This window comes from Berghia stephanieae, chromosome 6, assembly GCF_034508935.2.
Source record: "Berghia stephanieae isolate SIO BIC M18660-M18661 chromosome 6, UCSD_Bste_1.3, whole genome shotgun sequence".
Lineage (NCBI taxonomy): Eukaryota > Metazoa > Mollusca > Gastropoda > Nudibranchia > Aeolidiidae > Berghia > Berghia stephanieae.
Window position 1 is genome coordinate 22,691,594 of NC_088365.1, and position 17,026 is coordinate 22,708,619.

General features: G+C 34.6%; 1 protein-coding gene across 6 annotated transcripts in view; it reads right to left on the reverse strand.

Moving 5' to 3' along the window:
* LOC144974685 (protein O-linked-mannose beta-1,2-N-acetylglucosaminyltransferase 1-like) overlaps nucleotides 1–17,026 on the reverse strand; it is a 68,001-nt gene that overhangs the window by 2,988 nt on the left and 47,987 nt on the right. For all 6 annotated transcript variants that reach the window (XM_078917809.1, XM_078917808.1, XM_078917806.1 and 3 more), the window contains 9 exons: nucleotides 12,107–12,176; nucleotides 9,818–9,916; nucleotides 9,295–9,390; nucleotides 6,956–7,032; nucleotides 6,311–6,454; nucleotides 5,429–5,555; nucleotides 3,702–3,831; nucleotides 2,667–2,813; nucleotides 215–376 (listed from right to left, as the gene is read on the reverse strand). In XM_078917809.1, the coding sequence (XP_078773935.1) occupies nucleotides 215–376; nucleotides 2,667–2,813; nucleotides 3,702–3,831; nucleotides 5,429–5,555; nucleotides 6,311–6,454; nucleotides 6,956–7,032; nucleotides 9,295–9,390; nucleotides 9,818–9,916; nucleotides 12,107–12,176 (1,052 nt within the window). The remainder of the gene's footprint in view (nucleotides 1–214; nucleotides 377–2,666; nucleotides 2,814–3,701; nucleotides 3,832–5,428; nucleotides 5,556–6,310; nucleotides 6,455–6,955; nucleotides 7,033–9,294; nucleotides 9,391–9,817; nucleotides 9,917–12,106; nucleotides 12,177–17,026) is intronic.

The following is a 17,026-nucleotide window of genomic DNA, read 5'->3' on the forward strand; positions in this document are numbered from 1 at the left end:
AACGCTGTTAACAGCCAGTTACTCATGTTACAACTGAGTATGGTGAGAGAATGTGAGTAAAAAAGCCTTTTCTTGGACTCAGCAATGAGCTGCTAAGAGCAGGAATCAAACCTAGGACCTTCCGATCCAAAGGCGAGTGTCATACAACAAGATCACATCGCCACCCAAATTATAATGAGCAGATTACATCTATCTACTACTTAAAAGTGATTACTTGAAGGTAGGGGGTATTTCCGGTGGAGAGGAGACGCCTTTCAAGCATTGGTCAAAAATGGTCTGAGGTAGGGATTTTGCCAATTGAACTTGATTCTTGATAAAAGTCTCATACTGCTCAGATTGGAGATTCTTGATATCTATCTTTATAGGGTGGGGTTCTCTGTTGTTCAAAGAGAGGCACAGTTTGAAAAAAAAAGTAAAACAATGTTCCAATACTAGAAAATTTGAGCAAATGAGAAAAGACAACATGCTGTCCATTGAGCTAACATGCAGTAGTAGTAATAATAATAATAATAATAATAATAATAATAATAATAATAATAATAATAATAATAATATAATAATAATAATAATAATAATATTAATAATGATAATAATAAAATAATAATAATAATAATAATAATAATAATAATAATAATAATAATAATAATAATAATAATAATAATAATAATAATATATAATAATAATAATAATAATAATAATAATAATAATAATAATAATAATAATAATAATAATAATAATAATAATAATAATAATAAATAATAATAATAATAATAATAATAATAATAATAATAATAATAATAATATAATAATAATAATAATAATAATAATAATAATAATAATAATAATAATAATAATAATAATTAATAATAATATAATAATAATAATAATAATAATAATAATATTAAAACAATCATTGATCTTGTAAAAGTTTTACTCCCTCTATCATTCCAAAACCAGAATCTATTGGAAAAAAAGAAGAAAAAAAGCAGTAAACCCAGGCATCCTTCATGAAGAAGAAGAAGAAGAAGAAGAAGAAGAAGAAGAAGAAGAAGAAGAAGAAGAAGAAGAAGAAGAAGAAGAAGAAGAAGAAGAAGAAGAAGAAGAAGAAGAAGAAAAAGAAGAAGAAGAAGAAGAAAAAGAAGAGGAGGAGGAGGTGGAGGAGGAGGATGAGGAGGAGGAAGATGAGGAAAGGAGGAGGAGGAGGAGGAGGACGAGGAGGAGAACGAGGTACGGCCGTGTGTGAAGTAGGAAAAAGAGAAAAATTTAAACAATCACGGTTGTGAGGAAAAAACTTCAGCCGACAGCATCAATCACTGTTCGAAGAAAAATATTTATTTCGAATTAGTTTTTTCCATTTGTCTTTTAGACTGAAACAAAGACAGCATGGTAAGCAAAAGAGACAGTTGGAGAAATGCGTGTGTGTCAGTAGCAAAATGGAGAGAAACGGCCCGGTCTGACAAATGCTGGACGTGCTAATCATTTACTGACTAGGTGTGTGTTTGTCGACTCACGACCCTCTCTCTCGTCTGTGGCACAGTAGGCAGGCAGCATCTATGGCACAGTAGGCAGGCAGGGAATACATCCACGTCTAGTGGAGCATGTAGGTGGAATGATAATATACTAGCTAACTAGACGGTCTAGTTTTGTTTTGTCTTTGACGCGACAAATAAAAAGTTGTTTTTTTTTAAGTCGACGTTCGAAATGGAATGAAAACTGATTTTTTCAAGAAATGGAATAAAACTCTTTTATTTTCTTTTTTGTTGGTTCTATTCTTTGACCTTAGGGATTTTATTTTTACTTTAAATTTTTAATTAATTTATTTATTAATATCAGCACTTAACAGAATATATTGAGCAAAATCGTACTGATGGAAATCCAACAATTGTCGGAAGATTTACAGGCTTGATGTTAACAATAGAATTTACCTCCTGTATCCTTTGCCAGTGACATCGTCACATTCATGGTTACAGGTTAACGTATTCTTAATCCACATTCTTAAAATTGCTTACTTAATCAACCGTTATGAGTGGCATATTCTTTAATGTATCGTGAACTTAGATTTGTCTCTCATTTTTAGAGGTAGATTAAGCTGTCGTTTGTTGTACATTAAGACACGAAATCGTCACTGTCCGATACACGTTGTTGCAATAACTGACAAGTAAAGTGATTAAGACGAGATTCAAACAATGATGAGGCAGTCGGTATGAAACTCGCCACATTCATATCCAACCAACCATTCTACATGTATTGGACAATTCATTAATGAACACAGCTTCATCAACAAGAAAAGACCTTACACTCGTTCAATTTCTCAAGCCCCTTAATTGAGAAAATTTGTCGGGACCCGAGTGACTCAAATACACCAGCTTGAACTGTACGTTCAGATGATTTTGATGCTGAAAAATTGAATTAATAACTAAAACATAAAACTTGATTATCTATTTGTTTTCTTGAGGATATATTCTTTAGTTTTTGAAAGAGACAAAGACAAACTGTCTCACATTTAACTTTAAAATCACCTGTTGGGATTGGACACACTATGACATAATACCATTTTGAGACCATAGGACACGTATGTAATTTATAATTGAGATATTGATTTTCTGGTAAAGGAAAGTGCTTGCCATTACAGACAGCAATATGTATCCATGGTTACCAAGACTTACAGATGAGTCTGTCGAGGCTGAAGGAAAAGTTCCCTGGCAATATCCGTACCACCCATGGATCCAAACAAAGGCATTCGATATACTCTTGACAGGGCAGGGATCAACATCTCTTTGCCAGTAAGCTCTGTTTGCCAGCCAAACCATGCCCTGGACACCAAAAGTTAAAATAATTACTACGATAAGGCTGTTTAGTATGGTGTTTTTTGCTTGCTTTTTTTTTGTTTGGCCCCACCCGAAATTTGCTTATAGAATGCACCAGTTGGTTGATAAGAGTTGTCAGATTATCTAATTGTTGCCTTTGTATAATTGGTTACATAGAGAACAAAGCATCAACACTCTTGTGAAGATACAAAGATGTGCTATCCACTGCATGACTGATTAATATAAAACTGACTCAGACATCATCAGCACCATTAAATCATTTGGTTTGCCAGTCGCCAGAAAAAAAATTGTATTCTTTGCAGATTGATACCATCTTGGGCAAATTAAAATTTTAACAAACACCAATCCCACTGTCATCAGGCAGGCATAGCATTTGTAGCACCCATTCCTTGACATACACAATCATCACACCAAACACACCATTTAGGCAACAGAGATAAAATGGCTCAACCAAAAATATTCAAAACCCACCATTTAAAAAAAATAATTTAAACAACAACTTTTTTTACTCTTTGTAAATGTTGCACCTTGAAGCTCAAAAAGTAGAATAAAAACAATGAGGAAGCTCCAATTTAATTGACAAATACAAAAAGTGCGGACGTTTCAGGTTTCCCCTTTATCAAGGAAGTGGACGATGAACTATTAGACATAAAACAAATTCATCTCAAGTTTTTTTTGGTCTAATTCATAGCCCATTTTGTTGATTAAAGGAAAAACCCAAAACGTTCACATGATTTGTCATTGTCAAGTAAATTGGAGCTTAATTCACTATTATTTTACCATATAAATATGTATAATTATCTATTCCATTTATATTTCTCACAAGAAGGGGTATATACAATGTTATCTTGTAATAAGTGTCAAACAGCTTACCTTTCCTTACAGCATTGTCCCATGGATTCAACCAATTTGACAATGACAGACCTCTTCATCATGAACCCAAGACCTGGAAAGTCTTTGACTCGATACACCTCATTTGCTTTGCCAGACATTTTCTGAAAACCTGTAAATGGGAATAATGGAATACTTTTTCTGGTTTGACACAATGATAGAAAGAAAGTATCACATCTTTTCATCTGACTTACAGACCTCATTATAGTTGCTTTTACTTGATTCAAAAACTCTCTTTGGTCTATCTAAAAATTTTAGCCTTTGATCTTACTGTTTTTTACATTTGTTTTAAGTCATTACAACTATTGACTCACTCACTCACTCACTCAATCCTCTTCGGACTTGCTGGAACTTGAGGTGATGCAAGGGATCTCCACCTGGTCCTATCAACAGCTATTCTTGGGGCCACCTCTCTGCTTTAGGTCCCTCTCCATGGTATGTCTTCAGGTCTCTTTGGGGCGGCCTCACTTCCTTGTCAGTGTTTTTTCAGGTCTCCCATCTTCACCTTTTAATGAAATTCTCTATAGACTCTACCTCGGCTCTAAACTCTCAGATCCTCATTTGAGATTATATTTGGTCAGAATATCTTGAAGATTCGTCGTAGACATTTGTTTTAGAATACTTCCAAGTTTCTGGATGTTCCTTTTTGTGCTCTTCCAACCCTCCGATCCATGGAGCAAACGCTCAAGACATTACTCTTAAAAATCTTGATTTTAGTGCTGGAATACAATCCCATTGCTCTCCAAATTTGTTTAAGGGAAGCAAATGTCTAGTTTACCTTACTGATTCTAAAAATAAAAATTGAGCTTTTATATAGTGTAATATCCACATAACGTGCTGAAAGCGCTTTACAAAGGGTCCTGGCCAACAGCAACACTTAACATGTAGGACGGGACATGATGTCTGTTAGGCGATATTATCCTTTTTTCGGACAGAGACAACGCTTTTAACAGCCAGTTATACTCAGTTTACACCTGAGTACGGTGAGAGAATGTGAGTAAAGAGCCTTTTCCAAGGACTCAACTATGCGCCGAGTGAGGCTCGAACCCAGGACAATCTGATCCGCAAACGAGTGTCATACCACAAGACCACATAGCCGCACTGATTCTGGTTTTGATCTCATTGTTGCAGTCACTACCTGTTGTCGGTTTACTGCCCAAGTGCGTGAATTCTTGAATATCTTCCAGAGAATTTCCATCAATAAGCATCTTTGTTTGATGTGTTGATTAACTATCGGCTAAGGTTCACCTTAATTCGACCCCCCCCCCCCCCCCCCCCCCCCATTCTAAAAAAATTTTAAAAACACAAACACACATGACAAAAAAAATTAGCATGCTTAATAAGAAAAAAAAGGAAGAAAAATAAATTTCATCTCATTTCCAACGATTCAAAAACTTTCTAGAGCAGAGACATCTAATAATAATAACGTCCATTGTATCACCAGCCCTGAGCGCTACAATGAAAACTTTTACGTTTGTAGAATTATATAATTTTTGGCTCAAACTGCAGTGTTACATAACCATCTTCTCCAGATGGAAAATTGGTAATTTAAAAAGGTAGTTATAATAGTGACTTGAACACAACCCCCCCCCCCCACCTTAACTGTTTACTTTTGAAGGTTAACCAGAATTTCAAGCCCTTATGCCCAGCTGTCTGCTATAGAAAACTTGTAGATCTTATCTTAAGGTTTGAATTAAACTTGAGTTTACCATTAAAGTTCCAACTTGACGCTCCCACAATTGATTCGTCTTTTTTCATGGCGTCATGACAGGCAGCCATGAAAGGAAGGAAGTCTGGGGCTAAGAGTAAATCCTCCTCAATCACAATGAAATGGGACTGAATAGAGATGAGAAGAAAAGAAATTGTGAATGGGTGACAAACTCATCTAATATGTGTATGCGGTTAGGTAGTATCTAAGGTAAAATCGAAAGACTTCTATATCTTAAGAGATGCCGACTTTAAATTTGGCTCACAGGAATTTCAGACACCACTCATAGGAATTTCAATGCCGAAAGAGGAATTTCCGCACACAAGAAAAGGGAATTGGGATGGTATTTGGCATTGTGTTTACATATTGTATAGTTCTAAATAGATAAATGATTAGAATTATATTATGATATAATAAAAACACAATGCCAAATACAATCCCATAGTTTCCTTATTTCAAATGAAGTGAAGCTACAAAACCTAATGGTAGTGATTGTAGTACCTACTGGTGGTAGTAAGGATGATTGGTGCTGGTGGTTGTTGCAGTTGTGGTAGTGAGGATAATGATGTGATAGTGGTTGTTGCAGTAGTAGTGGTAGTGATGAAGCTGTGGTGGTAGTGCAGGTTGTAGTTGTAGTAGTAGTGGTGGTGATGATAATGTGGTGGTGGTTGTAGTAGTAGTAGTGGCAGTAATGATGATGTGGTGGTTGTAGCAGTAGTACTAGATAGAAAGATCCCCTTGTTAAAACAAGATTGTCTTCATCCAAAAACATTAAATAAATACCTTATGGCTGCTCGCTTGTCCTATAAATCAAGTATTAATTGCTGACCAATGCAACTGACCTGCATATTTGCTATAGTGACAATTTCAAAGATGAACTTACAGCATTAGAATAGGCAAGCTTTGCTTTCATCATGGCTTTGACCAATTGCTCTGAATACGAGGTACTGCTGTCAATCACATACTCTCTAAACCCAAACAGGTTGGCAAGATCTTTATACTCCGGTAGTTTTTCATCCCAGAATACCTGAAGCAAAGGAAACTCAATTGATATAATTGCAAATCTAAAGTGAATTTTATTCTGACCAAACGTCATTTCATGCCATTAAATCAAGAGAGCTTCAGGAAAGCCAGACTTGCAACACTAATTGTAATTGTTGTCTTGGAAGGCTACACATATTAAAACTTATGGTAAGTAAATGTTTTAAGGGTTGAAAATGGGCCTGCAGCTGAAAAAAAACAATATCCTATAAAAATATAACATATGAAATATTTTAAAGAGTCCTTACTACAGTATTTCCATAATTGGCCTGGGTGAAAACTCTGAACCATCAAAAATAATAATTTTTAAAAGGATGACTTCAATAGCAATTAAACTTTCCTATTACCTGATAAAAGGTAAGAGAGAATATCAAAGAGAACTACTGGTTAAACATGTTGGCATTCATTGTCTAACACCATTTCTCTACTGTCTCACATATTTGCTTGACACTCCCAAGGTATCCATTCAGCTGTGGTCTAAACTTACCGCCACAAGGTCTTGCTTGATCCCAGGCTGTAGGAGGGTTGTCTGGAGAGTGTTCACGAATGCGTTGTGGTCCATTCCTATTCACATCAGAGGAAAGGAGAAAACCCAATATGACAATAAAATCAGAATGAACGAATGCGTTGTGGTCCATTCCTATTCATATCAGAGGAAAGGAGAAAACCCAATATGACAATAAAATCAGAATGAACGAATGCGTTGTGGTCCATTCCTATTCACATCAGAGGAAAGGAGAAAACCAAATATGACAATAAAATCAGAATGAACGAATGCGTTGTGGTCCATTCCTATTCATGTCAGAGGAAAGGAGAAAACCTATTATGACAATAAAATCAGAATGAATGAATGCGTTGTGATCAATTCCTATTCACATCAGAGGAAAGGAGAAAACCCAATATGACAATAAAATCAGAATGAACGAATGTGTTGTGGTCCATTCCTATTCATATCAGAGGAAAGGAGAAAACCCAATATGACAATAAAATCAGAATGAACGAATGCGTTGTGGTCCATTCCTATTCACATCAGAGGAAAGGAGAAAACCCATTATGACAATAAAATCAGAATGTCATATAAAGAAACAAATGATAGATTAAAAACTAAGTCTATACTAGTATACAGTCGATAGTTTTTTCCCTTACATCCACCCACCCAGCACTGATGGGTATCTGTGCCTATTATATCCAGCAGAAAGTATTTTGCAATAGTCTCGTTGCCCATTTGCCCATTTAATGCTATAGAATGGAATAAACTCCAGCTCCATACCCTTAAGGCCTACATTTTTGGGGGTACCAATGGCTCATTGGTACAATACTTGACTCACAACAATAGAAACTGCTTTCAGTCCTGGGGGTGCAATGGAGGTTTCTTTCTGATCCCTCTGTCCATCCAGCAGAGATTTGGGGTTTATTAGATCTGGAAGAAAATACTCTGCAAAACTTTCGTCCATCCAGAGAGTAACAATCAATTGCTATTGCATGTTTGATGCTACAGAAACCAAGATAAACTCCCGTCCATTGGCTCATGCACCCTAGTGTGTGGCTTTGTTGTAAAGATAGAGACTTGGACTCACAATACAACATAAATTAGGCCCCAAGGATTTATATATGTGATTAGACACCTAACGTTATGCCTTTAGGAAAAGTTGCATATATTTTCATCATCATATTGGAGACAGACCGAGATTAAAACCAAGATTTGAGTATTGCTGGTAGTGTTGGGCAGGTCATATCGTAATATTGATATATGAATGACAAAATCGAAAGATATCCATTTCCTAATGCAATGTTTATTCATATTATTTTTATTATTATTATTATTATTATTATTATTATTATTATTATTATTATTATTATTATTATTATTATTATTATTATCATTATTATTATTATCTATTATTATTATTATTATTATTATTATCATCATCATTATTATCATTATGTCTCTCTTGACTTTGTTCTGAATAAAATATGTGTATTTGTTCACATACAGCGTACACTTATATAGTGCCTTTTCCTGTCTGTACAAGCTCAAGGCGCTTAAAGAAGATCCCATGAGTTTATACCTACAAGTACTACAAGTTACTTATTATCATATTAAATTGTATTTTTCAGAATAATTGTATGGTACAAGACTTATACTACAAAATTCTTTAAAATAAACATTCATTCTTTTTCTTTTCTTTTGAGGTCTTTTTGATGTGCTGTTGTTATAACTATTTAACGATAGTGTCTGATATTATTTTTGTTGTGTTTCCACCATTCTCTTTAGTTTAAAAAAAATTAACATCGACCCATAATGATGGCGCCAAAAACAAGGACAAAAGAGAAAAACAAAAATACAAACACACAAAAGAAAAATAGAGAGAAAAACAATAACCCCCCCAAAAAATAAATATTGAGCTTTTATATAGCACAATACCCACTAATTTGTGGAATTGGCGGTTTATCAAAAATTTTAATCAATTTTCAATATATCGATGATAATGTGACTGCATTGATAAATATCAATATATTGATATTTGATATGCCAATATATCGGTTCGTATCGATAACGAAAATTTCTGAAATTGCCCGCAATGAATTGCTGGTATGTATTTTAATAAAATACACACCATTTCTATTAACTTTTAAAATCTGAAAGAAAAAGGTATATCTAATAGATAAACGATATACATTTATTTATTACAACAATATCCATAATCAGGAACCAGAGTTCATTCCAGTTTCTGTATCATGAAATCGACAGTAAAATTGCTAGTGTTGATAGCGCACTAGTTATTTGAAAAGTACTTTCTACCAAAACTGACAGATGTAGCTTACCTGGTACCAAAATAACAGGAGTATTGTAGACATCGTGACCTTTCAACTCTTTGGTGTAGAGGTCAATGGTTTTCAGTGCATCATCCACATAAGCAGCTAGATGTGGAGAAAAAAAAAAGATTTTATTACTTCAATTAAAACTTGATAACAATGTTCAAACCAGCTGACTTAACATTCATAAAATTAATCACGTACGGCTATATGGTCTTGTGGTATGTCACTCGCAATGTAGTTGTATTGGTAGTGATGCTGATGTGGTGGTGGTGGTTGTCGTAGAAATAGTGGAAGTGATGATGTGTGGTGGTGGTGGTTGTAGAAGTGGTGGGAGTGATGATGATGTGATTGTGATGCTTGCACTCTGGTGATAATGATGATGTGGCCAGACCAAAAAAAATAATTAAAAAAAAAAAAGTTTATTTATTTATTTTTTTGGGAAGGGGGGGGGGGGGCATCTGAAAAAACAAGCTGTGGCCTTCCGGCTTATGGATTTGTTTTTTAAAATTTTGTCTAAAACTTTACTTACAGTTACAAAAGTCGGTATATCCTTCGTGTTTGGTACAGAATTCTCTTCGTTTTTCATTTCTAGACACTCCTGGTTCCGGGATCGTCAAAGAGGAAGGAACTATCAAAAAGAGAGATAAGGCACTTTTATTATTTGCTGATATTTCTGAAATATCATTTATAAATAAAATATCACCACAAAATAAATAAAATACTCTATTCATTCATTCAGGCGGGGAGTTTGTATTTTGGGTCTTTTTCAAGGGAAGACTGAAATAACCCAGTTGAAGTACAATACAGCAAAGTGAGGTCATTTGCTCAAGAACACACAACACTGCAGTCATCGGTTAAACTCAGTACCTTCAAAGACCATACCACTGCACTACACTTGGCCCCATCTCTCCATCCCATAATTCTAGGAAATGTTATCTCTCACTCTCACTCATATATACCAAACAGCAAAATAATTGCACCACTTTAGCAACTGCTATAATTGATTAATGAGGTCAGTGACCAACAAATAAAGAATGCAATGAAAAACAACATCTTGCTGTGAACCCAACAAGCCATAAAATTGTGAATTTATTTTACTCTAAGTATTTGATGTTCAGCTAATATGATGATAGATCAAAATACCGCATTACATGATTTTAACATTTTATTATATTTTTTATCTTGCGTCGTGCAACAACATAATCTTTCAACAACACAATCTTTCAACAACACAATCTTGCAACAACACAATCTTTCAACAACACAATCTTGCAACAACACAATCTTTCAACAACACAATCTTGCAACAACACAATCTTTCAACAACACAATCTTGCAACAACACAATCTTTCAACAACACAATCTTGCAACAACACAATCTCAGAGGTAAACCCGACTAAGCAGCCCCTCCTCTATCATTCATTTGGTACAGAAGAATAACACAAATGGGAGTGTCAGAGTCAGAGAGATCTGGGATTGGCAGGAAAAGAATAATAAATGAAAATGAAAAACTCTATTTGTGAATGTTTCATCTTGACCCTTTCAGTTCAACCTGGGTGATAGACACAGCTGAATATCAGTCAAGAAGCTGTCAGGAGACATTTAAAAGAGGACGGGTTAAAATCCAGAAAGCCATATTTTGTCCGTCATGTTTAGACCCAGCAGCACAATCTTCGTTTTGAATGGGCTGTCATTTGTTGGGACTTTTTGGAATGAGCAGAACTTTAAAGTTCTACTGTGGCTTACAAGATCGCTGGATCTTTCTCCTATCGAGCAACATATGGAATGTCATTGGCCGTCAGGTCAGGGAACGAAATGCCCAGAACATTCAACACTTATGCACGCAGTGACAGAGGAGTGAAACAATATCGATAAATAAAATGACAGAGGTGGGCACATTCGACATTGAAAATTCTGTAATTATGTGTTATGTAAGCATTCTATGTTCATTTTACATTTTAATTATTTTCACATGTTAATATGATGAAATTTTACCATGTCACACAAAATTTTGTTCAGGATAAAACAAACTTTGATTTGATGAGAACAAAAAAAAGAATATGACAATCCTATGTGAGATACATAGCGCAATATCCACTAAACATGTGGCTATGTGATCTTGTGGTATGAGACTCGCTTTGGGATTGAAAGATCCTGGGTTTGAGCCTCATTCGGCGCATAGTTGAGTCTTGGAAAAGCCTCTTTACATACATTCTCTCACTGTACTTAGGTGTAAAATGAGTACCTGTGGCCGTTGTCTCTATCTGACAAAATTGTAATATCGCCTAACAGGTGTCATGTCTCGTTCTACATGTTACGTGTTGCTGTTGGTCAGGGACCCTTTGCATGTTTCGTGGATATTGTACTATATAAAAGCTCAAGTCTTTTTTTTCGAGTTTTTAAAAAAAATTGATTTCCAAAGTGGTGCAGTTATTTTGCTGTTCGGTATGGTTACATTCTCGTTAATGACATAATGTGTAGCCTGAACAAAGCAAGTAAAATCAAGGAAAGGGGTATGTAAACGCTTTATGTTTAATGTTTTAAAAAGCTGTAAGCCTTCGTCATATTAATGAATTTTCAACTATCATAGCTATACATCTTAACATTTTGGTATCTTGGTAAGAAAAAAAAAACAGTTCCTTGATGCATGAAGTTTTCTATTGTAATGAAATGTGATTTTTTTTGTCTCAAATAAAAACAATAAGTAGCAATAATATGTATTTACTGGGTTGATGTGAGAAGGATAGAAGCGAGGGAAAAAAAAAAAAAGAGAGAGCAAAATAAAAATAAAAAAGATATATACCAATTATAGCTTACTTTTATTAGGTACACAGAACTTGTTTTGTAGAGGTGAAGGCCAATCTCTGCTATACGGAGCATAACGAATCTGTATTTTAAGACGAGAAAGAAAAGTTTCAATGACAATTATTTTATATTAAAAGAAAACAAAACTGGTTATTATAAAGGAAACAAAATCATATCATTCACCGTATAGAATGACTGATGTTGGCTCTTTGCTATAGTTTTTACACTGCCAGATGGGTGATAAGTTCTTACTAAATTCTGTTAGACTGTAAACATTTAAGGATAAGCATATTATCTTGTGGTTGGTATGATTCATCTGGCAAGAAGAAGTAGTGAGTATTTTCCACAGATGCATACCATCTATATGTTCTTCTTTATTCGTTGTCCACCCCTTCAAAGAGTATCAATGATGGGAGCTGCTTATGTCAACAAATTGCGAGTTGCAAGTATTTGTCAAAAGTGAATGTAGAGTTTTGAGCCTTTTGAATCATGACTTATGACTTAGGGTTGTCACATTACAAAATAAAATAATAAGACCATAGTTCAGAGGATATGTGCATGTGGGAACAAAACATTAAAATAAACCATCAAAACAGACCTAAGTTACCGAGACCAAATAAAATCTTAATGATAAAATCAAAGTAATGATAGTTAAAACAATTCAAAAACAAGTTTCAATACAAATTAATGTAGAATCAACCTGCCTCTTATAATAACAGTTACACACAATTTAGACCAGTTGGCACTAATCTGACATACAAATTGGACCAGATGAAAAAGTACAAATTGAACCAGTTAAATAATGATACTATGTTCGATACCTTAATAGTTTGGACCATGACACTAGTCGTATTATGTGAGTCCATTGCCCATAACTTTGTTTTGAATATCACAGCGTCAGCCGGAGTTTAGCGCTGCAAAGTAAGCTAGATTGCCGACATACCCAAAACCATATTAAGAATTAGTTGTGTGTCAAACCCAGTGCTTACAAGTAACGAAGCAAATGTCATACCACATTGCTGCTTACATTTTTTTCCCCCTTTTGTTAGGCAATATGGATTAGAAAGTTGCCTTAGTCAGGCTACTTTTCTTCGAAACTGTAATTCACAAAAGATTGACAGATCTATACATTAAAATATTAGGTCTTTAAATGACTTTAAGTAGAGATTGCAGCTTGTAATTCAATAAGCAGTGCACTTGACTCATAGGCGAATGGAGATTGGTTGAATTTGTGTACAGTTGTTTTTTTTAAGGTCCTTACTTCCTCACAGAGTATGTCATGTCAAAGCTAAGTTTGTACAAAAGGTTCGAACGTACAATAAATCAGTTGTTGTTTAATTCTCCTCCTCACACTGCTTTCCTTTCTCCTTCATATCTATTCTACACTCAGAGCCTTCTGTCCCTTTAGGTGTAGATGTGCAGTATAAATGTTTATCTTTATTATTATTATGAAAGGCAAAGGCTATGGTATTCTTCATCATCATTATAATGTAGTAACAGGAATACTGATAATAATAACAATAACGATGATAATATGAAAAACAACAACAGCAATGACAATGATGATGATGATGATGATGATGATGATATAATATAATAATGATTATAATGTATTGTGTGTGTGTGTGTGTGTGTTGATGGCGGGTGAGTTTGTGTGTTTGTATTAAAACTATTAATACAAGTCAATATAAGAAAGAAATTATTTATATTTTTGAGAAATAATTAATGAATACTAAGAATAAATCTTTAATTGGAGAAACCTGAATGATGATCAGTTTTAATTCAATCTAGATCTATCCTTTTATTAAAATGAAGTACTTATTGCAGTCAATCCTTCTTCCCCCTACACACTAACTACTACTAAACTCGCTTGGACAACTTTTTTCATGACGATTGTGCAGTGTGTGGCACGAGTCTGTCTCAGCCGCCTCATCGCTCAGCCAGTGATAGCTCATCTCCAATAGTTTATTTCCTCCATGAGTTATAGTGAGTAGATTTTGAGTAGATTTTTTAAAAGATAAATAAACTGCTAAGAGGGTCATACACTGTTTACTCGCCATTGAATTTGTAAGTAGTGTTAATAAATAATAACACTTGCTCAGTCTTTCACACTGCAGAAGTCATGTATGATGTGTAACATTGGAGAAATAAGTTGTAATGTGTAATATCTCAGTTCATTTACCGACCATCATTCGATCAGTCAAGATGTAGAGCACAACTACCAACAGGGGCAATCCTGCCATTGTATTTGAAAATAATGTTTTTTCACTTCAACATTCTTCAACAACATCCAAAACTCGGAGATGCACAAATAGACAACGTAAGGCAAGAATAACAACAGATTTAGATGTGCAAGATATTATCCATTCTAGGTCGGAATATACACACAATACAGATGAAAGAAAGACACAGCACAGATGTGTAAGCACCATGCTGAAGATGAAATTTCAAGACACTGGAAAGTCATGATAAGAGAAATGGATAAGGTGGATAATGACCATAGTGATGTTGGGGAAATAAGACGTGCAATGTGGCGAAAAAGGCGACTTCACCATCCAAAGCTACCAAGAAGCAGGAAAGAAACTAACATGTCTGCAACAATTTCACAGATCCCCAATGAGTATAATAGCAAATGATGAAACCAGAATCATCATATTTTCAACACAAGAGGGCCTCGATCGTATCGCCGATTCCTCTGAACTGCTTGGAGATGGAACTTTCAAGGCAACTCCTAAGTATTTTTATCAGATTTACCCTCTACTTTCGTTTTCCAAAGGCACTACATTCTGTCTATGTGTATTTTCTTCTGCCTTCTAAAACTAATGAGACCTACAAATCTAAGTACAAGATGCTCTTTAACACCACAGGCTGTTCAAGTTTCACCTCGACTTTGAGAAAGCAGCACACAACGCAACAACAGAAACCTTTCCGGAATCAACAATAAAATGTTCCATTTTCATGTCTCATATTTGGTGGAAAAAAATACAAGCACTTGGTTTGACACAACTGTCCAGAGATGGAACTAATGAGGATGGTGTATTATTAAGAAAAGTATTTGGAATGCCTTCCTTGGTTCCGACCGAAGTAGAGGATTGCTTTGTCGAGGATATATGCCACATGCACCGAAAGAGGGGAAAATTGTGGATTTCTTCGATTATCTCACAGTGAACTATATCAACGGAGAAACGCTGTATCCCACCATCTCTTTGGGCCTCTGATGAACTGCATCAAAACAGAAAGACAAACGGATGTGAAAGATAACATAGGCAGCTCAACTCTTTATTCCATACAGCACCCTCCAACATTTACGAACTGATAGAAACATTTGAGTGCATTGCCAAGGGATCACACCTGAATTTGAAATCAGAGGAACGAAAAAGAAAGGGAAACAGCATCACCGAAACAATCAAACAGAGATACGCGAACGGAGAAATATGCCATGACGAGTACATAGAACAAATGTCTAAAAGAAACCAACCTACAACACTGCAACCTGTAAATAAGTCGTTTTAAACTTATAAATAACAAACCAAGATGCCCATTGTGAATAAAAACCTTTTAAATCATATCCGGCTCAAAGTCCTACTTCCCCTTGGTGAGCAGGGGTAATAAAAGCACTGCAAAATTGTACAGCAGAAGTTTTGGCTGTGCTTTTGGCAAACGGAAGAGGCAATGTTTTGATTACTTTAAAAATAATCAAGTAATTAGTTACTGGTCCAATTTGTATGTTTTCACGACTGGTCCAATTTGTATGTTTTCACGACTGGTCCAATTTGTATGTTTTCATGACTGGTCCAATTTGACTCCTACGATAATCACACAGAGCACTCAGGAACAAGTTTGCAATTAGGAATTTTTCCTTGAAAACCTAGATACAGTTGTGGACGGCATTTTGTATGAACCTGGTTTTTTTTTTTAATGACTCAAAATGAAAGGAGTTTCTGTAAAACCTATTTATGGTGCCTCTTTTTAAAAATCTATTCTTTTAAAAAAATGTGTTGGGAACCAAAATTGTTCCATACAGCCAATGTTAAATTCTTGCCAACAATCACAGAATTTACTGGCAATTCTAAAAGTGATATAATTTTTTTACAGATTGAAAAAAACAAGTAACTTGCAAATCTTTCCTAAAATTAAGGGTAATTTTATCACCCGTTGACTCAAATGATTATTTATAAAATCTGCAAAAGAATTATCAGTCATTTAGAGGTTTAGATAAATTTTCAGATTGGCTTTTAACTGCAAAAGTAGCATGTATATTGTATTAATATGACTGAAGCGGCATAATTTCAGGTTTGTAAAACATTTCCTCACAGATTTTTATAGTTTATGAAATAAATCAATATGGTAACTCATTTTACTTTATCTGTCCAATCAAAAGAATATATTTGTCAGTAAAAAACATATGATTTTGGTCATGATTGGAACTCATTTAATTTTAACTGTCCAATCAGAAGAATGGATTTGTTAACAGACTTTGTTTTATCCAATCAGAAGAATGAGTTTGTTAACAGACTTTGTTTTATCCAATCAGAAGAATGAGTTTGTTAACAGACTTTGTTTTATCCAATCAGAAGAATGAGTTTGTTAACAGACTTTGTTTTATCCAATCAGAAGAATGAGTTTGTTAACAGACTTTGTTTTATCCAATCAGAAGAATGAGTTTGTTAACAGACTTTGTTTTATCCAATCAGAAGAATGAGTTTGTTAACAGACTTTGTTTTATCCAATCAGAAGAATGAGTTTGTTAACAGACTTTGTTTTATCCAATCAGAAGAATGAGTTTGTTAACAGACTTTGTTTTATCCAATCAGAAGAATGAGTTTGTTAACAGACTTTGTTTTATCCAATCAGAAGAATGAGTTTGTTAACAGACTTTGTTTTATCCAATCAGAAGAATGAGTTTGTTAACAGACTTTGTTTTATCCAATC